Consider the following 23,700-nt stretch of genomic DNA (forward strand, 5'->3'; position numbering starts at 1 on the left):
CAGCTTCGCAGGGAGAGCAGTAGGTAGGAGATCAGGCCCATGGCTCCAGCTCAGACATAGAGGCTTGTGGGAGACATGGCAATGGCAGGGGTGGGTCCATAATTAAGAACTCAGAGCCCAATGACAAGACCCTGGAGCCCGTTACAAAGACCCTGGCTGATGTTAAGCAGTGAATGGAGGAGGAGCGGAGGGTATTAAGAAGAAGAGGGAAAGATGAACTCAAAAGCAGTAAAATTTTGCATTAAACTCAGTCTTTCAAGATGACGCTGAATGTGGTGACACATTGCATTTTGCACAAGAGAATACACTTTTTGTTGTATTTTTATATGCAATCATCACTCTTCCAAACCCACTGGTGTTTGTGATTCAGCCAAAAGATCATGCACCTAGCAAAGCTTCTAATGATCCAGCCAGATGGCTAAGCTGACCAGTAAATAACATTTGAAAGCAATGGAAGTTTTTCAGTAATTAGCTCTGGATCTCACACTGAGAGAGCCCTATCTAATCATACAATTCAGAATATTGCTTTACCCTATCAATAACCTACTCCAATACAGATGAAGACTTTTGAATATTAATGTGCTGCTCTTTCAATTGGTGACTTGCTGATAGTCAGAGGCAACAGTGTAGGAACCATACTATTTAATAGTTACTTAACTTTTCCAACTATAGAACTATTACACCTCACTTTAGTAAGCATAGTTATAATTTAGGCGATAACATTTCATGATGGAATGCTAAGAAAGCAATACAGATTTACTTCTCTCTTATAATCTTCTAACTTTAAACATTTGGTGAGAGGTGAGACTGCCAGATCAATGGACAAGCAATCATGTTTTTCCCAAATCCATGTACATTTCATCTTATATAGGGATTACAAAACTGCAGCCACACATTCAAAACTAATTAAAATTTCATTACGTAAAATGAACTCGGGTAGCAGGGGATGACAATTATATTTCTAATATGGGAGAAGACCCGTTCATTTTAAGAAGAAATCTTAGATAGCTTTACTTTGGCTGAAGTTCAACTTGGTTTGGATTCACTTGGAAGCTATTCCTTTTAAAACCAGCGCTTTGCCCAAACCCTGAGGACAGGGAATGAATGCCCTTTGATCGTAACTGTTCTGAAAACAAATCATTTAACTCAATAGAAATGTTTCGTGTGGAAATTGAATGATTAGCTAAGTAGAGTTACACCTGTTATGAAACACAGTAAGAGGCTGACTTCTGACTCAACAAGAATAATCCATTCATGAGAAGTTGAAGGACTTTTGGCCAAAAGGAGTGTCCTCATTTTACTTCCAATTCTTGTGCAAGTGGAAGAATAGTTCATTGATGTCTGAAAATGGACCGAAGGCATTTATTTCGGTTCTTACTGAATGACAATCGGCCAAACCCTCCACAGGATACGGTGAGTATTTCAACAAAACAAAACAGTAAAAATCCATGTAAGACAATTTGAGATACTGTTGATTTGTAGATTTTGGTCATTGTGAATTGTAGACTCTCTGTGGACATCTGGCTGTTTCTAACCTGACAGACATTGCTGCTAAATAGAGAACTGCACCATTTTCCGATAGTTGTGGGAGTGGTGACTATACATTTCACTTGAGATCTAGTCTGAGAAAGATTAATGTCTGAGCTTGCCATTTCAATTCTTTCTCCCAGGATACCGCCAATGAACATGGTGCTGTGGGTGATGAGAATGTGGAACGGGGTAACTGGTCTTCGAAGACTGATTACCTGCTCTCAATGATTGGTAATGCAGTGGGTTTTGGGAATGTTTGGAGATTTCCTTACCTGGCTTACAAAAATGGAGGAGGTATGGTAGAGAAATTAAAAATATCGGAGAGTAAGAAAGGCAGAACTAAATGGATCGATTTGTTGACTTATCCTGAAAATTGTAGTTCAGTAAATAACAAATGTTTATTGCACTAAAAATGATATAGTAAATAATGCAGAGTTAAACAATTTCAATGTGAACTGGTAAATTCAATCCCACAGCTAACAAGTTTGACTACTATTTTCTTATGAAGAGAGAGATATGTCAAGGTAATAGTTTAAAATTAGCAATGTGATGCATCAAATATATGCTATTTATAAACCAAAGTAAATGGTTCATTTATTAATTTGCAATGTATTTTCAACTGATATTGTTTAGAATGCGAGCCATCCACCTCAGATATATTTACTGCACAATGTGTGAAATCCTCAGAAGAGCAGGCTCCTCAGTCAGGCCCTGTGTTCAGGTTTGTACATTATCATCAAAACTGCTCAAATCAGGGCTCTTCACAACCCACACCATTGGATTGATGGAAACCAAGCGCAAATGTATAAGAAATGTCACAACATGGCTGTGTAAAGTGACCTGAAAAGATATCTGATTGTGTTAGAGAGTGAAATTCACAAAACGGGAATTTGGACATTCGTAGAGATTTCAGGGTAAATTTTAATCCACCCCACACAGTGTAAGCATGGAGTTTCACTTGAAAATTGAAATCCTTTCCGCTATTTTCCAGGTGCATTCCTTATTCCCTATTCTGTCATGCTGACCCTTGTTGGGATACCATTGTTTTTCTTGGAGTGTTCCTTTGGTCAGTTTGCCAGCCTTGGGCCTGTTGCAGTGTGGAGGGCTGTGCCTATGTTACAAGGTGAATGTTTATTTTATCGATACAGTCGCAGCAAATTCGGAAAAGTAATAGTGTTGATTTAATAAATAATAATAAACCTCCCTTATCTGACAAAGGTTAAAGCAAAGCTTGTGAAGTAATGTTGCACTCTGATCTGCCATACACGTTATTAGATGTGGTACATGCTGTCGATTGGTTTTTGGCTCATAGTTTGTCAGGTTTTTTTTAAAAAATGATGAATTGAAACCCAGGATTCGGGACCTAACACAGCAGAGTGACATCACTGGTAAGGCATAAGTTCATTGGTTGATAATAGCTACTAACATGACTGTTATTGGCTACTTTCAGGTTGCAGGTAAATAAGGGAAATATTTAAGGTTACAAATTAAAAGATCAGTTGGAATTTTTTGAAAAAAACAAATTAAGAACTTTTTAAATAAAATCGAGATGTAGGGCTAGACAATATCTTGTAACTGCATGAAATTGGAGTTGATGGACCCTACTGAGGAGCTGAAAATGTGTTGCTGGAAAAGCGCAGCAGGTCAGGCTGCATCCAAGGAGCAGGAGAATCGACGTTTCGGGCATGAGCCCTTCTTCAGGAATGAGAAGAGTGTGCCAAGCAGGCTAAGATAAAAGGTAGGGAGGAGGGACTTGGGGGAGGGGTGTTGGAAGTGCGATAGATGGAAGGAGGTTAAGGTGAGGGTGATAGGTTGGAGTGGGGTTTGTGGGGGAGAGGTCAGGAAGAAGATTGCAGGTTAGGAAGGTGGTGCTGAGTTCGAGGGTTGGGACTGAGACAAGGTGGGGGAGGGGAAATGAGGAAACTGGAGAAATCTGAGTTCATCCCTTATGGTTGGAGGGTCCCTAGGCAGAAGATGAGGCACTCTTCCTCCAGCCATCGTGTTGCTATGGTCTGGTGATGGAGGAGTCCAAGGACCTGCATGTCCTTGGCGGAGTGGGAGGGGGAGTTGAAGTGTTGAGCCACGGGGTGGTTGGATTGGTTGGTCCGGGTGTCCCAGAGGTGTTCTCTGAAATGTTCCGCAAGTAGGCGGCCTGTCTCCCCAATATAGAGGAGGCCACATCGGGTGCAGCGGATGCAGCAAATGATGTGTGTGGAGGTGCAGGTGAATTTGTGGCAGATATGGAAGGATCCCTTGGGGCCTTGAAGGGAAGTAAGGGGGGAGGTGTAGGTGCAAGTTTTGCATTTCTTGCAGTTGCAGGGGAAAGTACTGGGAGTGGAGGTTGGGTTGGTGGGGGGTGTGGACCTGACGAGGGAGTCACGGAGGGAGTGGTCTTTTCGGAACGCTGATAGGGGAGGGGAGGGAAATATATCCCTGGTGGTGGGGTCCGTTTGGAGGTGGCGGAAATGATGACGGATGATATGAGGTTCAATGTGACCACATCTGTGACAAGTGTTGGTTTCTCTTGTGTATGACCTGTCCTTCTTTGTGTGTGGCTGCATCAAGCTGTGTGTAGCTCCTCAGTACACAAACACTAAATCTGACTATGTACTGAGGTTCTACTTGTCCCTGGTGTTGAGAAGGATGGGACTGGTCTTGTTGCTGCAGACTGCTCCAAGGAATTTGACTGTTCCATATCGCTTTTCCTTTGTGAAGAATTTCAAAACACTTTTCATCACAGGTCTATTAGGAAGAGGTCAGTATGTAGCATCCTCAAGACCCTGTTGGAAAAGGACAGGTTAGTCAGCAGACTGTCAAAGTCATTTCGCAGAATGCCTCATCGCCAGAATTTTCCAACAAGCACCATGACATCACTTGGCTCATGGTGAAAAGGGCAGTACCTGTGAGATTCTTCACGTACGCCTGGATTGTCTGCGCCACTGCATGTTGCCTACAAATCGGTTTAAGGAGGGGGAGTTTGAGACTGTCTCACATCTCCTGCTGGAATATGCCTTTGCAAAGAGAGACTGGAGAGAGATGCCACAACTGTGTCACTCGCCCATCTCCACTGACTTGCAGCTGTCTGCACTGGACCCGCTGTTATAGGAGTCACCATTCTTCAGGCACCATCTCATCACTGCTGGGCCCATTTCAATGCTGCCTCCAATACTGGGTAGACTGTTGGGCCCCACAACCAAGAGTTCCCACTCCGGGCCTCCCGTGATTCCAGCCAGGAGTCTCCTGCTCCGCTGATGCCTTGGTGACACCAGGTGTCCCCGCTCTGGGCCTACTGCGAGCCGGAGTGCCTCATTCCACTGACAGGCCAGTCTGCTGGTGTGCCAAGATTCCCACTCCAGCCACCGTCCTCCAATATGCCAGCACTGGCACCTTAAAGAGTCCATCACCTCCGTCTCCGATTGCTGGAGGAGCAGGGGAATGTCCTTGCTACCATCACTGCCACCTCCAATTACCGGAAGGCTGTCACCACTCCGTGTAAAGCCTGCTCGTGTTGCCTCTGACCAACCCACCAAAGAAACGAGAAATGAGAAGAAAAAAAATCAAGAGAGAGCAGAAATTAAAAGATTTTTAAAACGTAGATGGAAGTGGATGAGCTCTAGATAAGAGTCTGCATGCAGCCCTGCTACACTGTCGCCATCTTGGAAAATTGAGGGTTTGCAGAGCAAAAATGACCCTGACGAGAGTTATGTCCAGGCCTCCCAGCAGCAGTCAGGATATGGGTCAGAAAATAAATCAGGAGGTAGAAAAGGCATGTAAAAAATGATGCACAATTGCAGTAATCATGGGAGTCTTCAATATACAACTGGACGAGGAAAATCAGGTTGGTAGGGGATCCAATAAAAAAGGGATTTGCAGAATGTCTACGAGGTGATTTGTTGGAGCAACTTGTGATAGAGCCCTCCAGGGGACAGGCAATTCTGGATTTGGTGCTGTGTAATGAGGTAAACTCGATTAAGGAGCTTAAGGTGAATGATCCATCGGGGGCAGTGGCCATAATATGATAAAATTCACCCTTCAGTTTGAAATGGAAGAGCAGGAATCTGGTGTAAGATCTTTACAATTGAGTCAATGCAACCAGAAAGCCATGAGGGAGGGGCTGACCTGAGTTGATTGGAAGGGGACCATAACAGGGAGGACGGTAGAGCAGCAATAGCAGGAGTTTCTGGAGGTAGTTTGAGGGGCAAAACAGAAATTCATCCCAAGGAAGAAGAAACATAGTAAAGGGAGGCTGAGGCAACCACGGCAGACAAGGGAAGTCAGGAATAGCATCAAATCAAAAGGAAAAGCATCCAATGTGGTGAAAATTAGTGGGAAGTCTGGAAATTTGGAGGCAGTTAAAAACTAGCAGAGGATACTTACAAAAGCAATAAGGGGGAAGAAGATGAAATCTGACGATAAGCAGATTGTAATATAAAAGAAGATTGCAAGAGTTGCTTTAGATGCATAAAAGGTCAGAAAGAGGTGAGAGTGGACATTGGACCATTAGAAAATGAGGCTGGGGAAGTAGTAATGGGGAACAAAGAAATGGTGAAGAAAGTGAATAGGGACTTTGCATCAGTCTTCACTGGTGGGAGGCACCATTAGTGTGCCAGGATGTCAAGAGTCAGGAGGCAGAGGTGAGTGTAGGGGCCATTCCTGTGGGGAAGGTGCTGGGGAAGCTGCAAGGTCTGTAGGTGAGTAATTCAGCTGGGTCAGATGGACTACACCCCAGAATCCTGAAGGTGATAGCTGAGGAGATTGTACTGGCATTGTTGGTGAACATTCAGGAATCACTGGAGTCAAGGAAGTTGCCAGACAACTGGAAAATGGTTAATGTAACATCCCTGTTTGGGAAGGTATGGAGGCAGAAGGGAGGAAACTATCAGCCGGTTAGTCTGACCTTGATCATTTATAAGATTTTACAGTCCATTATTAAGGATGAGATTGTGGAGGGTTTGGAAGTGCATGGTAAAGTAGGGCTGAGTTAGCACAGCTTCATCGAGGGTAGGTCATGTCTGACAAGTTTGTTAGAATTCTTTAAGGTGGTAATGAGCAGGTTAGACGAAGGAGAACCAATGGATGTGATCTATTTGAATTTCCAGAAGGCCTAAAATCATGAGCCATGTATGAAGCTGCTAAATGGGATAAGAGCCGGTGGGTGTTAGGGGCAAGGTCCTGACATGGTTAGATTAGTGTGGAAATAGGCCCTTTGGCCCAACAAGTCTACACTGACTCTCCAAACAGTAACCCATCCAGACATGGATAGAGGATTGGCTGACTGGCAGAGAGCAGAGATTAGGGATAAATCCACCAATTCCACAAGGACTGTTGGGACCACAACATTATACATTAACAATCTGGACAAAGGGACTGGGGGCATCGTTGCTACGTTTGCAGTTGTCGCAAAGATTGGTAGAGGGACAGGAAGGGCTGAGGAAGTGGGAACGCTGCAGAAGTACTTACAGTAGTGAGAGTGGGCAAAGAAATGGCAGATGGAATACAGGATGGGAAATTGTGAGAGTTATGCAATTTGGTAAGAAGAATAGAAACAAAGACTATTTTCAAATTGGGGAAAGGCTTTGGAAAACCGAAACATAAAGGGTAGGAGTTTAGGATTCCCTTAAAGTTAACATGCAGGTTCAGTTGGCAGGTAGGAAGGCAAATACAGCGTTAACATTCATTTCAAGAGGGTTAGGATATAAGAGCAGAGATGTGCTACTGAGGTTCTATAAGGCTCTGGTCAGACGGCATTTGAAATATATGAAAATGTTTGGACCCCATGTCTCGGAGAGGATGTTCTGACCTTGGAGGGGTCCAGAGGAGGTTTACAAGAATGATCCCAGGGATGAAGGGATTGTCAAATGAGGAACAGTTAAGGACTCAAAGGAGCCGAGGAGGATTTACAGAATAATGACATTTACAGAATAATGAAATTTACAGAATAATGAATGGTCTGAATAGAGTAAACCTGGAGAAGATGTTTCCACTAGTAGGAGAGACTGGGACATGAGGGAACAGCCTCAAGCTGAAGGGACAACTCATCAGAACTGAGATAAAGAGGAATGTCCACAGCCAGAGGGTGGTGACTCTGTGGAACTCATTGATGCAGCAGGTTGTGGAGGCCAAGTCATTGAGTATACTCAAGACAGAGATAGATAGGTTCTTGGTGGTAAGGGGTGCAAGAGTTATGCGGAGAACTCAAGAGAATGAGGTTCAAAAATATATCAGCCATGACTGAATGGCAGAGCAGACTCAGTGGGATGAATGGCCTAATTCTGCTCCTATATCTTATGACCTTATGGCCTAAGACTGGGCATGTGTGATTATCACCACTCACAATGATAATGGTGTCCTAAAGAATTAGTGAGAGGGCATATAAAGGTGAAGACAAGGAGCATCATTCTTGTAATCTAGACAAAGAACTATAACATAATTAACATTTTTAATACAAAAAGCCTTTGAAATCTTTACTGTTGGACACTGAATGTTGAAGCAGCCAACATAATCGATTAAACAAAACCGATATTTCCCCAAAGGTGTGGTCAGCCAGGGCAGTCTCCCGGTTCTGTCCTGTGCTCACTGAAAGAAAATCCAATTTGGTTGAATGACCAGCCAAATGCATGTCAAATACATTATTTTAAATCAATAATTCACAAACCAGACTCCCCTGTTCTTTCTTCTGTTTTCAGGTGTGGGGATTGCTATGATGCTTCTGATTACAATGTCCAACATTTCGTACAACTGCATCGTTGGCTACAGTCTGTACTACCTGTTTGCTTCCTTCCAATCACCCCTACCATGGGCAGACTGCTGCAGTTGGTGGGGAGCAGATGAAACATGCAGCAGGACCCCCAAAGGTACAGTGTTAGCTTCTACTGGGGAAAGTGTACACACTGACTGTTCATTGTTCATTCTGTCAGTCTGAGTGAGGGAGAGAGATGAACAATAGTTTCAGTGACCATCCTCATTGTGGCCATACAGCAGAAAGACTCGGATAGAAAGCAGCAGCAGGAATCATGGCACTGAGTCACTGGAATAGCAGGACAGTCAGTCAGAAATAAATAGTGAAACATCAGAATTTAACAGTCTTTCACATGTCTCACGTTTACTTTCACCTTGTCAATAAGTCTGTGTTGTGTTCTTTCTGACTGCGTTCATTGTTTGTATCTCTCTCCATCCCTGTATTGTGTCTCACACTGACTCCCTTCTCTGTCTATTACTGTGTTTTTTGCAGCTATCATTTTCTTAACTTATTCTCTTTCTCTGAGTTTTTCCAAATATCGATCATCTCACATATATTTCTTACACAGTCTGACTCTAAGACACACAGAGTTTTTGTTGCAATTATTTAAATGTCTCATCTCTTTAATTTCATCTCATCTTCCACAATAACACTATTTAATTCAGGATGTCTCATGTCACTATCAAAGGTTCATGTTGTGTGAATTGACAAGACTTAATGTGAAATCTTGATGTGAGTCAAGTTGAAATTTCTGAAACAGAGGACAAAATACTTCAGCTTTGAAAAAAAAATCTACTTTTAAATAAACTGGGATTGTGGGTGTTCCCCTGACCATACTGTACAGACTGGGGCTGTGGGTGATCCTGGACATCAACTACAGTCTGCACAATATGGTGATAAATCACCCACAGTCCCAGTCTGTACAATACAGACAGGGGTCACCCACAGTCCCAGTCTGTACAATACTGTCAGGGATCACCCACAGTCCCAGAGTGTACAATACAGTCAGGGATCACCCACAGTGCCAGTCTGTACAATACAGTCAGGGATCACCCACAGTCCCAGTCTGTACAATACAGTCAGGGATCACCACAGTCCCAGTCTGTACAATACAGTCAGGGATCACCCACAGTCCCAGTCTGTACAATACGGTCAGGGATCACCCACAGTCCCAGTCTGTACAATACAGTCAGGGATCACCACAGTCCCAGTCTGTACAATACAGTCAGGGATCACCCACAGTCCCAGTCTGTACAATACAGTCAGGGATCACCTACAGTCCCAGTCTGTACAATACAGTCAGGGATCATCCACAGTCCCAGTCTGTACAATACAGTCAGAGATCACCACAGTCCCAGTCTGTACAATACAGTCAGGGATCACCCACAGTCCAGTCTGTACAATACAGTCAGGGATCACCTACAGTCCCAGCCTGTACAATACAGTCAGGGATCACCCACAGTCCCAGTCTGTACAATACAGTCAGGGATCACCCACAGTCCCAGCCTGTATAATACAGTCAGGGATCACCCACAGTCCCAGCCTGTACAATACAGTCAGGGATCACCCACAGTCCCAGTCTGTACAATACAGTCAGGGATCACCCACAGTCCCAGTCTGTACAATACAGTCAGGGATCACCCACAATACCAGCCTGTACAATACAGTCAGGGATCACCCACAGTCCCAGTCTGTACAATACAGTCAGGGATCACCCACAGTCCCAGAGTGTACAATACAGTCAGGGATCACCCACAGTCCCAGAGTGTACAATACTGTCAGGGATCACCCACAGTCCCAGAGTGTACAATACAGTCAGGGATCACCCACAGTCCCAGTCTGTACAATACAGTCAGGGATCACCACAGTGCCAGTCTGTACAATACTGTCAGGGATCACCCACAGTCCCAGTCTGTACAATACAGTCAGGGATACACCCACAGTCCCAGTCTGTACAATACAGTCAGGGATCACCCACAGTCCCAGTCTGTACAATACTGTCAGGGATCACCGACAGTCCCAGAGTGTACAATGCAGTCAGGGATCATCCACAGTCCTGTATTTTTGCATTGAAGAGCTTCATATCTTTATTCCAAAAAAAACTCTCGAAATTTTAGGACATTTCCATTATCCAATATTCCAGAAGAATAGAACTCAGTTTTTCTCTGCCTCAGACGAAGTGATGGAAGCTGGTACAATTAAAACATTTAAAAGTTAGCTGGATGTGTATATGAATGTGAAGGGTTGAGATGGATACGGGCCAAATGTTGGCAAATCGGACTAGATTAATTTCGGATATGTTTTTTAGCATGGACAAGTTGGACTGAAAGGTCTGTTCCTGTGCTGTACATCTCTCTGACTCGATGACTCTTGATGTTATTTGTTCCATTTAGTATTTCAAAATCCGTGACGAAGTCATCTTTTTAGTTTTTAATTTATAAAGAATAGAATCATTGTCTGTCTAATACCATACAGTTAGGGACATCTATCAACACCCAGAAGACATGGATTTTCCATTATACACCCACAGAATTCAGTGATGGAAGTCCTTATCTCCATAGGCTAGGACTCATTCAAGTAGCGATCGATTTCTACATCTTCTACTTCAGAATTTGGAATGTTACATCTTGCCAAAAATAATTCAGATATGAAGAAGTTATTTTTGAGCTAAAATTACAATGTAATTTTTGAAAACAGTTGTTTCATCTTATCCTTGAGATTTATGTTATTTGAAATTTCATTTTTACATTGCTAGTTTCTGAAAGTGAATTGATAAGAGTACATTCAACAATGTGGTTCATCTGGGCTCAGAGTAATTATGGATGTCCGTAAGATCATAAGACCATAAGATATAGGAGCAGAATTAAGCCAATTATCCCATCAGGTATGCTCCACTATTCGATCATCACTGATATGTTTCTCAAACTCATTCTTCTGCCTTCTCCCTGTAATGCTTGATCACCTTACCAATTAAGAACTATTTTATCTCTGCCTTAAATTCACCCAATGACTTGGCCTCCACAGCCCTCTGGAGCAATGAGTTCCATAGATTCATCACTCTCTGGCTGAAGAAATTTCTCCTCACCTCAGTTCAAAAGGGTTATCCCTCCACTCTGAGACTGTGCCCTAGGATCCTGGCCTCTCCTATGCATGGAAACAACTTCTCCACATCTACTCTATCCAGGCCTGTCAGTATTCTTAAAATTTCACTGAGATACACCCTCAAGGAAAGACACAGAGTCCTCAACTGCTCATCATGTGATAAGCCCTTCATCCCCAGGATCATTCTTGTAAACCTCCTCTGAATCTCTTCCAATGCCAGCACATCCTTCCTTAGATACAGGGCACAAAACTGCTCACAATATTCCAAATGAGGCCTGACCAAAGCTTTACACAGACTCTGCAGTACATCCCTGTTCTTGAATTCTAGCTCTCTTGAAGTGAGTACTAAGGTTGCATTTACCTTCATAACTGCCAATGAAACTTACATGTTAACTTTAAGGGAATCCTGAACCAAGACTCTCAAGACCATGTGTACTTCAGATTTCTGAAGCCTTTCCCCATTTAGAAAATAGTCTATGTCTCTATTCTTCCTACCAAAGTGCACTTCCTCACACTTTTCCACATTGTATTCCATCTGCCACTTCTTTGCCCACTCTCCTAACCTCTGTAAGGCCTTCTAAAATCTCCTCACTTCCTCACCACTACCTGTCCCTTCACTTAGCTTGTCTCATCTGCAAACTTAGCAACAATGCCCTTAGCTCCTTCATCCAGATTGTTAATGTATAATGTGAAGGTCCCAACATTGATACCTGCAGAACTCCACTAGTCACCGGCTGCAATACCCAAAAAAAGCCCCTTTATCACCACTCTCTATCTTCTGCAGCCAATCCTCTATCCATGCCAGTACTGTGCCCCAAATGTCATGTGCTCTTATCTTATTTAACAGCATCCTGCTTTAGTCACCAATCAGCTGAAAAGCTTTTAAAATTAAATGCATCACAAACTAAATATAAATGCATTCTTTTTGTGTGTAACCAAAGCTAGAGAAGGAAATCTTCTTTATGAAAATCCTCCACCTCACTAAGAAAGCTTCAGTACAATCAATAATTAACAATCTGCTCTGAAAACCCTGCACATGGTTTCACAGCTGTGACACCCTGCCCCCAACGTCCTCTGGAAATGTGATATCACCCCCAGTTCTCTGCCGATATGAAACCTGTCCCCACCCTCCCATTCACTGTTACCATTGGACTCCATCCCCCTCCACCAATGTTGTTGCTACTGGAACCGACCAACAAGACTGCTCCCCTCCCCCAAAAATTCTCCTATCATCCTCAAGTTACTCTCAACACTGTGCTGTGAAAGTACTGTCAGATTGAAAATGTGGCTCCCCATTTCTGAGACAGCCCTGAGTTGAATCTACCGCTCAGAACTGTGGAGCTCCATTCATTCATTTTGTAAAACAAGGAGTGGTGTAGCAAGGTATGTGAGACTCTCCTTCCCTGGATAATCCAGCCCATTATAATCCTTAAAGTCTTCTACAATAACTACTACTGAATACTTTTGAAGTAACTTTTTATACAGTACCATTTTAATTTGGTTTTCTAATTATGCAGACTTTTATCCAACAAGAGATTAAGCAGATTGAGCACCAGAGCAGGACTGTGCTGAGAGTGAGTGCACGGACTGTACCTCTGTGTTCTGATCTATGCATGACCTTATCCATGTAATCAAAAGGATTAACTAATTCAGTCAGAGTGAAACAGTGACCCTGGTTATATTGAAATGGAATGCAAAATTGATGTATAATACTGAAACATATTTTCCAGAGACTCTCTGCAATCTCACTCTGACTGATGGATATTTTGAAATCGTTACTATAACACAGCTGCAGGAAAATAATGGATCTTGTCCAAATGGATCAGAAATCTCCAATCCTCACCAGGGCCCGAGTGAGCAATACTGGGAGTAAGTACCTTGCTGCAGATAGCTGCACCAATAACCTACACAGCTGGGCCAGTAACTCCTCTTGGGTTGGTTAGTTTGTTTATATGTGTTTAATGAGAGAGAAGTTGTTTCATTTTGATTGAGGTATTATTTATATTGCACACTTGTTACAAAATGGCATCATGGAAAGGAAACTTTTACTATTTAATATTCCTCTGGTTTATAAGCATTGTAACTTTGACAATATTTATAAAGCAAAACACTTTTCTTTGTTTTCTTGCTCTTCAAGAATAATATTGATGACCAGAATTCTTAAACATGAAATGGTTAGAGTCATGTGTGACTGATGTTCATTTCTCTGCTTTTAATTGTAATAAGTTATTATTTTAACACACAGTCCTGGGACTGGATTTAGATTAACTGTCTGGAGGTAGATACCATGTGTAGGAAGATGAAGGAGCTGAATTCATTGGAAGACATAGTGACTAAACCAGATAGGTTTCACAGTGCATTGTGAAGCAGTCAGTGAAACATTGTCAGAAACTCTTTCACATCAAATCAGCTGCAGGGAATCTCATCAACTTGTTTGAACAAAGCTTTACATTGAAAAATATCAATACACACGAGGAAAAAATGTCATACAGAATATCAAACTTCACATTTATTTCTGAGTGCAAGAATCAAAGCTTCTATAAATCAAAAATTAATTTAGATATTACACAACACTGTTTGTTAAATACATTGATGCACTATGTCTAAAAACATCTGTGTGTAATGAAGAGTGTCCTAACTTACTACATGTTTTTGTTCTTATTTTCTGTAGTAAAGCAGTTTTACGCCGTTCCAGTTCAGTGGATGAGACTGGGGAGGTAATCTGGTATTTAGCCCTCTGTCTGCTTCTTGCCTGGCTAATAGTTGGGGCAGCATTATCAAAAGGAATCAAATCTTCAGGAAAGGTAAATGATTGGTGATAAATAGAGTTAAAACTCGTGACAAAGTAACAGTAAAGCTAGAAACGATAAATAATTTGTGAAGTGTCTGGTTTATCTCCCAGGTGATGTTAACAGTGTCTCTATGAGAAATGGGAGATTCATAATTCATCAACACTTCAGGCCTGAGGGAGATCTGAAGAACGTTCTCCTGAGGGAAAGAACAGCAACTTCCCCAAACCCCTGCAATGTGTCCCTCATTCTAAGGGTTCACTCACTGACACTGGAATTCTGGGTGAATTTCCAATTGCTGTGGAAGGCTGAGGAAGGATTGGGGGTTGGGGGGGGGGGGGGGGGGGTGTGGTGGCGGTGATGGGGAAGGATAGGATCAGGGTTTTATTTGAGTGAAATGAGATTTGTCTGGACATGAGAATGGGACTGAGACCTGAGGAACAATCATTAGGTGAAAACAATAAAATGCTGGTAATGCTCAACAGCTTGTGAAGCACCTGTCAAGACAAACCGAGCTAATCTTTCACTTCCATGGACTTTCATCTGACCGAGAGAAATAAATAACAGTTTAAGAGGTTTCTTAAGACAATGGACATGGGGAATATGGTTCGGTGAGTAAAAGGAAGATTCTGTGATAGGTTGGAGGACAACAGAGGTTAACTAACAAAGCTCTGACCTTCATCCCCGTTGTATTGTTGGATAGGTTCCAAACCAAAGAGCAAATGTAATTTTAAGGCTGTTAGAAGAATCACAACATGTGACATTCCAGTGTAATGTGCCTTTAGTAGTTATTAATGTTGAAGGAATATGTTGTAACAGCTGTGTAGCAGTTACTGTGGGTGGAATCTGTTAGTGACATGAGCAGCCTGTGCTAAGGTGAGATTTAATGCAGAATCAGGTGAGAAATCTCATAAGGTCCAACTTGACGTCAGGAACAACTTGCTGTGTCTTTTATGTACCTACCCAGTGAGGAGGTGAGCTTCTTGGGTAAGAATTACCTTTAACTGATTCTTTTCATTGTGTAATTTCTGTTATTATGTCTGAAGACCTGTGTCCCCTTAAGAAGGGTTCGAGATCGGTCAAAGGAATCGACAAATGCGGTCTATTCAAAAAACAAGGGTCATTAGTTGATTCAGTTAAGGTACCTTGATGCAATTCTATCCAGCAACACAGAGATTGAAGCTTCTGTGTTCTGGGGAAAAGTTGCGCAATTACATTTGAAAATTACACATTATTTACATGTTTTTAAAGAAATAGTACAGTCTTAATTACAAGAAAGACCAATCACATATGATTTACAGCGAATTAATCTAATGATATTTTCTGGGAAAGGGTTCTTAACTACAAAAAAATGTCCAATCAATTGTAATATGGTGATATGATTGAAGACAGGCTAATCCAATGGTATTTCCTTTAAGAAGGATATCTAATTTACGTAAATTGTCATGCCATGTATTGGTTCAACATTTGTTCAAATGGTCAACTAATGTATCAGTGTTTATCTTATGAAAACTCTATTGTCCTCATCTTTCAACTGCAAGTTAATTCTGCAAATCAGCAGTATGTTCAGCAGTATGATTCACAGGCCATTTTATAGTATTCTTTTAAATCGAGAAACCATTTTGTTGTAATAAAAATCTTCATATTTTGTTGCCTAAATTCAAATTTGAGATCCTCATGTCTATAGGTTTAGCAGTGTTTAAATAAGCACATTATAACAAGGTATCACAAAACAAAGTCTCAACATGCAAACCCTGTGAACTAGATGAAAACGCAATCCTTGCATACATCTTCCATGTTACTATTTCTCTTCAGTTTGTCATCTGTTCCCTTCGATGCATTGATGAGAATCCATTTAATTTGCCATTTGGTTGGATAATATTGTCTTTATTCCAAGGTGAATGATGTATAAACGTAGGCAAAACTTGCTACAAAGGTACAGCAGCTACTGTTTTGGTCTCCTTAGTTAGGGGGTATATTTGTATTGGAGAAAGTTCAGTGAACGTCTTTGTATTAATTCTTTTGAAAATATAAGTTTGAGCCTGTACTCACAGGAATTTAGGAGACCGAGAAATGATCTTCAAAGATTTCGAATGGTCTTAGAAAGCTTGACCTTCTCAGAGAATCTCGAACAGGGAGCACAGTTACAAAATAAGGTTCTCCAAATGAGGTAGAGATGAAGTGGAATTTTTAATCTTTCAAATACTCTTCCTCCGAAAGCAGTAGAGGTCAGATCATTGAATATATGCAAGGCAGAGTTTGACAAATTGTTGATGTACAAGAGAGTCAAAGGTTCTGGAGAGGGCAAGTGTCAGGGTGATCAGGCAGAATCTTATTGCATGGTGGGGCCACATGGCCTTGTACTGCTTCAAGGTTTTATTTTCTTCTGTTGTACCAGTAATACAGGAAAATCTAACAAGGTGCTCTCCATGCTCAGGTGCTTTATTTCACTGCGACATTCCCTTACGTGGTTCTGACCATACTCCTGATCCGAGGGGTTACCCTGGAGGGAGCTTCTAAAGGAATTGAATTCTACATCGGAAGCCAGTCAGACTTCTCCAGACTGGCTGATGCTGAGGTAAATACAGCAATATGAATGATTGAGTCTCATTAGTATTTTTAGTTGAATCGATTCGTGCCTCAGCACATTTACTTTGTTAGCTTGTCATCATTGATTTAAACTGAAAATGTGTTGCTGAAAAAGCGCAGCAGGTCAGGCAGCATCCAAGGAGCAGGAGAATCGACATTCCTGAAGAAGGGCTCATGCCCGAATCGTCGATTCTCCTGCTCGTTGGATGCTGCCTGACCTGCTGCACTTTTCCAGCAACACATTTTCAGCTCTGATCTGCAGCATCTGCAGTCCTCACTTTCATCATTGATTTAAAATCAATGTATTGCTTTTGAGTCCTTAATTCAATTCTTGGAAATTTTTAACAAAGCTTGTGATGAATTCAAAGAGTCAGTTTAAGGTCTATATCATCCTGCCATTAACAGGAAAGAAGGTCAGGGCATCAGCTATGATGGACGAGAGGATCGAAATTGATGAGGAATTATGATAGGGATTGGGATGCAATAGAATTCTTCCTTCATGCCTCCTCCTTTCTGAAATCTTGGAAATGATTCAGGAGTTTCAGGTGAAATACCTCATTGACCTACAAAGCAAATACTGACCCACATTTTGCTGTATCAGGGCAATAGAAAGAGCCACTCTTGATGAGCCTTGTCCTTATCCATTCTATGTCAATGATATTTGGTGCTGCAAGTACCTGGAAGTGGGAGATGGAAATGAAAGAACATTGTCTATATCTGAAATCTACATTGGAGTGAACATTGGAAAGCAACTGATTATATCTTGAACCAGTCAGATTATCGTACTTGGAATATAACAATGCAAGGACTGAGACAGAAAAGGAAGTGTAAGTTTGAGTGGGTGACTTCCAAGCTGTGATTCCATTCTTCCAGTAGGTAGTTTAAGTGCCAGAAATTGTGACTGGCAGTAAGTAAATGCTTGGCATGTCATTAAAAGGCTATTTCAATGTCATGTTTCTTGAAACAAATCTCCGAGGTGATTCAGTCAACAGCATAAGGACAGAAACATCATGGAGCCCAGTGAATGCAAATAGGCAGACGAGGCAATACCACATTTGTGAAGCTGACAGTGTCCTCATGCATACTGGATAATGATGGCTGGAATTTTGTATTCAGTCCAAAGATACAGCAGTCTTTGTGAATAGACAATGGTGAACACTATTTATTGCTTAATTTTTCTGACAGGAATTGGATTTTGATTTCCATTTAAATCATTTAACCATTGTTTACATAATCCTAGAAATTACAGTGTAATTTTACTGGTTCCTGTTGATATTAAGCTACTGTGATATTATTACAATATGAAAGTGATCATTATTTATGGTAAAAGGTGTTCTTTGTTGTTACTTTCACGAAAAGAATGGAATTAACTATGGTCAGTACAATACTGCAAGTGAGTCAGTCACTGAAAACCATGGCTGGTGAAAGAGTATACAGTCACGTCTTCGATAGTGCAATAGTCACGTTCCGTGTGACCCTGCGCTATGCAAGAATCACGCAATACAAGGAGCACTTACAGTGTTGCCGATGTAATCATGTTCTAGCCAACATACTTTTTGAATTTTTGCACTTTAGAAAAGCGTCCCCAATCGTCAATCACGGTACAGGTAATTTGTGTTAATGAAACGTTCATTATACCAGAAAGACCTGTGTCAGATATCCCAGAGGAAATTTAACTGTAAATAATCGACAGTAGTGATGACTGTTCTGTTTAAGAAGAGTTACTGTTGACCAGAGGGAGCTACTTTGCTCAGTTCACCATGGATTAACCACACGAGTTCTCATTATCTTCACATTAATGTCGTTAATCTGTTGTACATGTTTGTGTTTCATTTCCCTCCAGACATCTATTCTATTTTGTATTTACCAGGTCTGGAAAGATGCTGCGACTCAAATTTTCTTTTCTATCTCAGTGGGTTGGGGCACTTTAGTAGCATTGTCATCTTACAACAAGTTCCACAATAACTGCTACAGAGATACCATCATTGTCTGTGTTGTTAATTGTGCTACGAGTGTGTTTGCTGGATTTGTCATCTTCTCCATCCTGGGACACATGGCTCACATACAAGATAAGCCCGTTTCAGAGGTTGCCCAGTCAGGTAAACTAGAGCTGTTAAAATTGTCAAGGGTCAGACAGCTTTAATGTTCTCTCTGAAGTGATTCAACCCAACATTCCAGTGATTCCAGTGTCCAGACACAATAATCAATCCTCAGATCCAAACTGATAGCCAGGCTCTGAAGACACATTGCCATGATGTTTGGTTTATACTGGACAGGGATTGGAGCTGAATAATGCAATGGTATGCCCAGGGTTGAACCCTAGCTCTTAAAAGTGAGCTTTTGAAATAATCACAGAATAGTAAATTTCAAAAGCACTCAGTTAACATTATAATTCACTGTAAGATTTGCTATTTACCTTAGAATTACATTTCATATGAGCCACATTTTATATTTAAGAAGAAAATTTTGAATGAATTCCATAATATTGTGCTTTTAGGTGAATCAGAGACAGTTTTTATTTACTGACGATTAGTTACTGATCATATTATGTGCTCAAATATTCAATTTGACAGTAGTACATTTTAAAAAATGTTTAATATGAAGAGCAAGAGACATGGAAATGTTCTGTGCTAAGCCACTTGTATCGGTTGATGATGCTGTGATAAGTAATTAATGACCAGGTAAAGTTACAATAAAACACAGTTCACACATTCTGATTACTCCAGTAGTCTGAGCACTGAGTGGTTTGACAGCCTGAATGGAGGCAGGAACATAGGAACAGGGGTAGGCCACTCAGTCTGAGTAGTTTGCCTCACTACTCCATGTAATAATGAAGGATCAAACATTTCAATGTTTTTTACTCATTCCATTCCCTGACCTTGTACACCACTGAGAATCAGAAATATAATAATCTCAATCTTAAATCTACTCAAATCTTGACCTCCACAGCCCTCTGTGCTGGACAATTCCAATGTTTCACAACACTCTGAATAAACTAATTTCTTGTCAGCTTGGCCCTCAGTGGCATCCCCCTTAGTTTTAAATTATGGCCGCTGGTTTTAGATTCTGCAGACAGAGGAAATATCTTACCTGCAGCTACTCTGTTGTTCTCTTTAACTACGTTGTAAGTTTCAATGCAATTGCCTCTCATTCTACGAAACTCTAGAGAATAAGGCCCAGTTTTCCCAATCTTTCTTCATCGGACAGTTCTACCATTCCAGGAGCAAGTCTGCTGAACATTTGTTGCACTCCCTCTATGCAATGACATTTTTCCTGAGAAAAAGTGACCAAACTGTGCACAGTTTCCAGGTGTGGCCTAACCAAGCTGCTATACAACTGAAACAAGACTTCACTATCCCTGTACTCAAATCCTCTTGCAATAAAGGATGACATTCCATGAGGCTTCCTAATAGCTTGCTGCACACACATGTTAACCCTCAGTGACTTAGCACCAAGGAGACTGAGGTCTCTTTGTACAACTACACTTTACAATCCCCAACCATTTAAGAAACACTCTAAATTATCCGTTCAATTATTTCTCCCCATTCCCTACTCTCCAACATTATTCCCTGTTTTAAAATGCCAGTTTCACCAATATATTAGAGAGATTCTTTTTTTGCTTAGATTGCAAATGTCACTCTGAACTCAGTGTTCACTGCTTCTAAATATTATAATTTCTGAATTGAAAGTGATTAATATTACGAATATATAATAACTAATGTTTTTTATTGTAAACACATATCCGCACAACTTTGGTGACATGAATAGTTTTGCAAATGGTGGCTAATATTGGCAACTGTAATAAATGAAATGAAATGAATGTCAACAACAAGTTAATAGCAACGTTCATTGTGTCATTTCAATTCTATTGACTGTTCAGGTTTCGGTTTGGTCTTCATTGCCTACCCAGAGGCCCTTGCACAGTTACCGTGGGCACCATTATGGTCTGTTTCATTTTTCTTCATGCTGCTCACTCTGGGAGTTGACACACAGTTTGCAGGTTTAGGTAAAAATGGCATTGCATCACTTAAAAAAATCATTTCTTTTGAAGAAATTATGACAGTGTTGGGCAAAAAAGTGCTGTTGGTGATGTTAGTGGACAAACGCATAACATTTCTTTGTAGCAATTGTTCCCTTATTGTCTGAAAGAAGAATGCAGCTCTTAGTCTTAAATGATTAGCACCTGCATCAAAATAAAAATTGGGGAAAAGTTGCATCGGCATCCAAATGATTTCACAATACAATTTGCACTAACAGCGATGGTGAGGGAAGGCATCATAGAAGATCAAAATGTGAGTTGGAGTAAATGAGAGAGATGAGGTTCAGTGTTATTAGGAATTAGTAAGTGAGGATGGAGAGTGTATGAGCAAATATTAAAAGAGAAAGACAAACCAGTAGAACTTATTAGCAAAAGCATGCAGCATTCAGAGTTAAGTTGATGAGCTGACAACACAAATAGAGACCAGTCACACCACCTGGTGAAGATTATTGAAATGTGGTTGCAGGAAGATCAGTACTGGGAGTGAAATGTCCTAGGGTAATGAGTATTCCAAAGGGATAGGCAAGTAGGAATAGGAGGTGGAGCTGTTTTATTGGTTAAGGGAGATATCAAGGTGCATTAAGAAAAGATATTGGCACTACGAACCAAGATGTTGAATCAATCTGAGTGGAAATAAAAGGCAAGGGAAGAAACCCCTTGGTAGGAATAATTTACAGACTCTCAAACAGTACTTCCAAAGTAGGGCTGAGTATAAATGAGGCAGTAATGAGGGCTTATGAGCCAGCCACAACAGAAATTATGGGTGATTTGTACATAGATATTGATTGGATTCATCAACTTGTCAAGGGTAGTATTGAAGGAAGATTCATAGAGTGTCTGAGGGATTCTTTCTTATGGCAACGTGTCATGGAACCAACTGGCTGCTTCACATTTGGTATTGTGTAATGAGGAAGGATTGGTAAATGATCATGTAGTTAAGGATCATCTTGGAAGGTGTGATCACAACCTTCTATAGTTTCAAATTCAGATGGCAAGAGTGAAGACAGAGTCATATACAGGAGTTTTAATGTTGGCCAAAAGTCATTATACAGGCCTGAGAAAGCAGTTGGCCCTGGGGGACTGAGGAAAAATATTAAAGGAGCAGGACATTTGAAAAATGGTGGCAAATGCTCAATGAGTTACTAAATACCTGTCAATTAAAGTATATTCCTGAGAGGAAAAGGAATTATAGAAAGGTAAAAGATAATCCATGGCTTAACAAGGAGGTCGAGGATAACATAAAGACAAAAACTAGGGCATATCATACTGCAAATGTTTGAGACACTCTGGAGAATCAGGAGATCAATAAAAGGAAACTAGCAAAAACCATAAGCTCTGACACCAAAAGCTTCTATAAGTATATAAAAAGGAAGAGAGTAGTGAAAGTAAATGGTGGCCCTTTAGAGGGTGGAAATGGTGAGGTAATTATGGGAAACTCAGAAATGGCAGAGGCACTAAACCAGTATTTTGTGTCTTTTTGCAGTGGAAGATTATAATTTCTTCCCAAAATCTGCAGTTACTATAGAGGAACTTGGTGAAATTACTAGGGAAAAGGTATTAAGTAAACTGATGGGATTAAAGGCAGATTAGTCCCCAGGACCTGATGGCCTGCACCCTAAGGCAGCAGAGATAGTGGATATATTAGTTACTACATTCCAAAATTTCCTCGATTCTGGAAAGGTGCCAGTGATTTAGAAACACTTTAATGTGAAGCCTGTATTTGAAAAAAGAAATAGGCAAATCATGGAAAATTGTAGATCAATTAGTTTGACCTCAGTCATGAGGAAGTTGCTGGAGTCAATAATAAGGGAGAGAACTGACCACTTGGAACAACAAAGCTCAATTCCCCAGTGGCAGCATGGTTTCATACAGGACAAGTTGAACTTGACAAAATTGTTGGAATTTCTGAGGATGTAACTATCAAGTTGGATAATGGGGACACAGTGGATGTGTTATATCGAGACCTCTAGAAGACATTGATAAGGTGCTGCATTAAGACTGATACAAAAGGTTAGACCGGAGGGTGTTTGGGGTAGAGTATTGGTTCGGATAGAGGATTGGTTGACTGACAGAAAGCAGAGGGGTGGGATAAATGGGTCCTTCTGGCGAACTGTAACTATTGGGGTAGCACAGGGTTCAATCCTCTGTCATCAATTATTGACAATCTGTATCAATGAGCTGCCAGGAGGGACAGAATGTAACAAACAAAATTCACAGCTAGAGAATGAACTAGAATCTGGCAGATGGAATTTAACGTGGATAGGTACGAGGTTACATATTTTGGCAACAATAATGAAAGAGCAAATTATTAATTAAATCAGAAGCAGATTCAAAGTGCCTCAGTGTAGAGGGATCTGGGTGTCCTTGTGTATGAATCACAGAAAGTGGGGATGTAGGGGCTGCATATAATAAGAAAGGCAAGTGGAATCTTGGCATTTATTGCAAAAGAACTGGTTTATAAAAGTAATGTTGTCACAATTGTATGAGATGATGTTGAGACCATACTTGGAGTATTGTATCCAGTTCTGGTTTCTTTACTTGAGGAAGGATGTGGTGGCATTAAAAGCAGTTCCGAGGAGGTTCTCCAGGTTGATTCAAGGGATGAAAGGGCTGTCATATGAGGAACAATTGATAAGGTAGATGTGGAACAGATATTCCTCCTTGTCGGACAGTCTTGAACAAGAGGTCATAGATATAGCCTGAGAGGAAGTAGGTTCAAAACTGGGGTGAGGAGAAACTATTTCTCTGACAGGGTTGTGAATCTGTGGATCTCACTGCCCCAGAGTGCAGAAGAGGCAGAATCAATCAACAAATTCAAGAAAGAAATAGATATGTTTTGATGAAAAATGGGACAAAGGGCTGTGGGAAACAGGCAGGAATTGCGACCACAATAAGAACAGCCAGGAATGTGA

General features: G+C 41.1%; 1 protein-coding gene across 1 annotated transcript in view; it reads left to right on the plus strand.

Moving 5' to 3' along the window:
• Positions 1-1,703: 1,703 nt before the first annotated feature.
• Positions 1,704-23,700, plus strand: part of LOC132820047 (sodium- and chloride-dependent neutral and basic amino acid transporter B(0+)-like) — a 117,160-nt gene continuing 95,163 nt past the window's right edge. Inside the window, exons 1-8 of the mRNA XM_060831966.1 lie at positions 1,704-1,824; positions 2,522-2,653; positions 8,217-8,384; positions 13,102-13,240; positions 14,043-14,175; positions 16,598-16,738; positions 18,620-18,848; positions 20,630-20,755. Of these exons, the coding sequence (XP_060687949.1) occupies positions 1,755-1,824; positions 2,522-2,653; positions 8,217-8,384; positions 13,102-13,240; positions 14,043-14,175; positions 16,598-16,738; positions 18,620-18,848; positions 20,630-20,755 (1,138 nt within the window). The 5' untranslated portion in view covers positions 1,704-1,754. The remainder of the gene's footprint in view (positions 1,825-2,521; positions 2,654-8,216; positions 8,385-13,101; positions 13,241-14,042; positions 14,176-16,597; positions 16,739-18,619; positions 18,849-20,629; positions 20,756-23,700) is intronic.

The sequence above is a fragment of the Hemiscyllium ocellatum genome, chromosome 11 (genome assembly GCF_020745735.1).
Source record: "Hemiscyllium ocellatum isolate sHemOce1 chromosome 11, sHemOce1.pat.X.cur, whole genome shotgun sequence".
NCBI classification, from domain to species: domain Eukaryota; kingdom Metazoa; phylum Chordata; class Chondrichthyes; order Orectolobiformes; family Hemiscylliidae; genus Hemiscyllium; species Hemiscyllium ocellatum.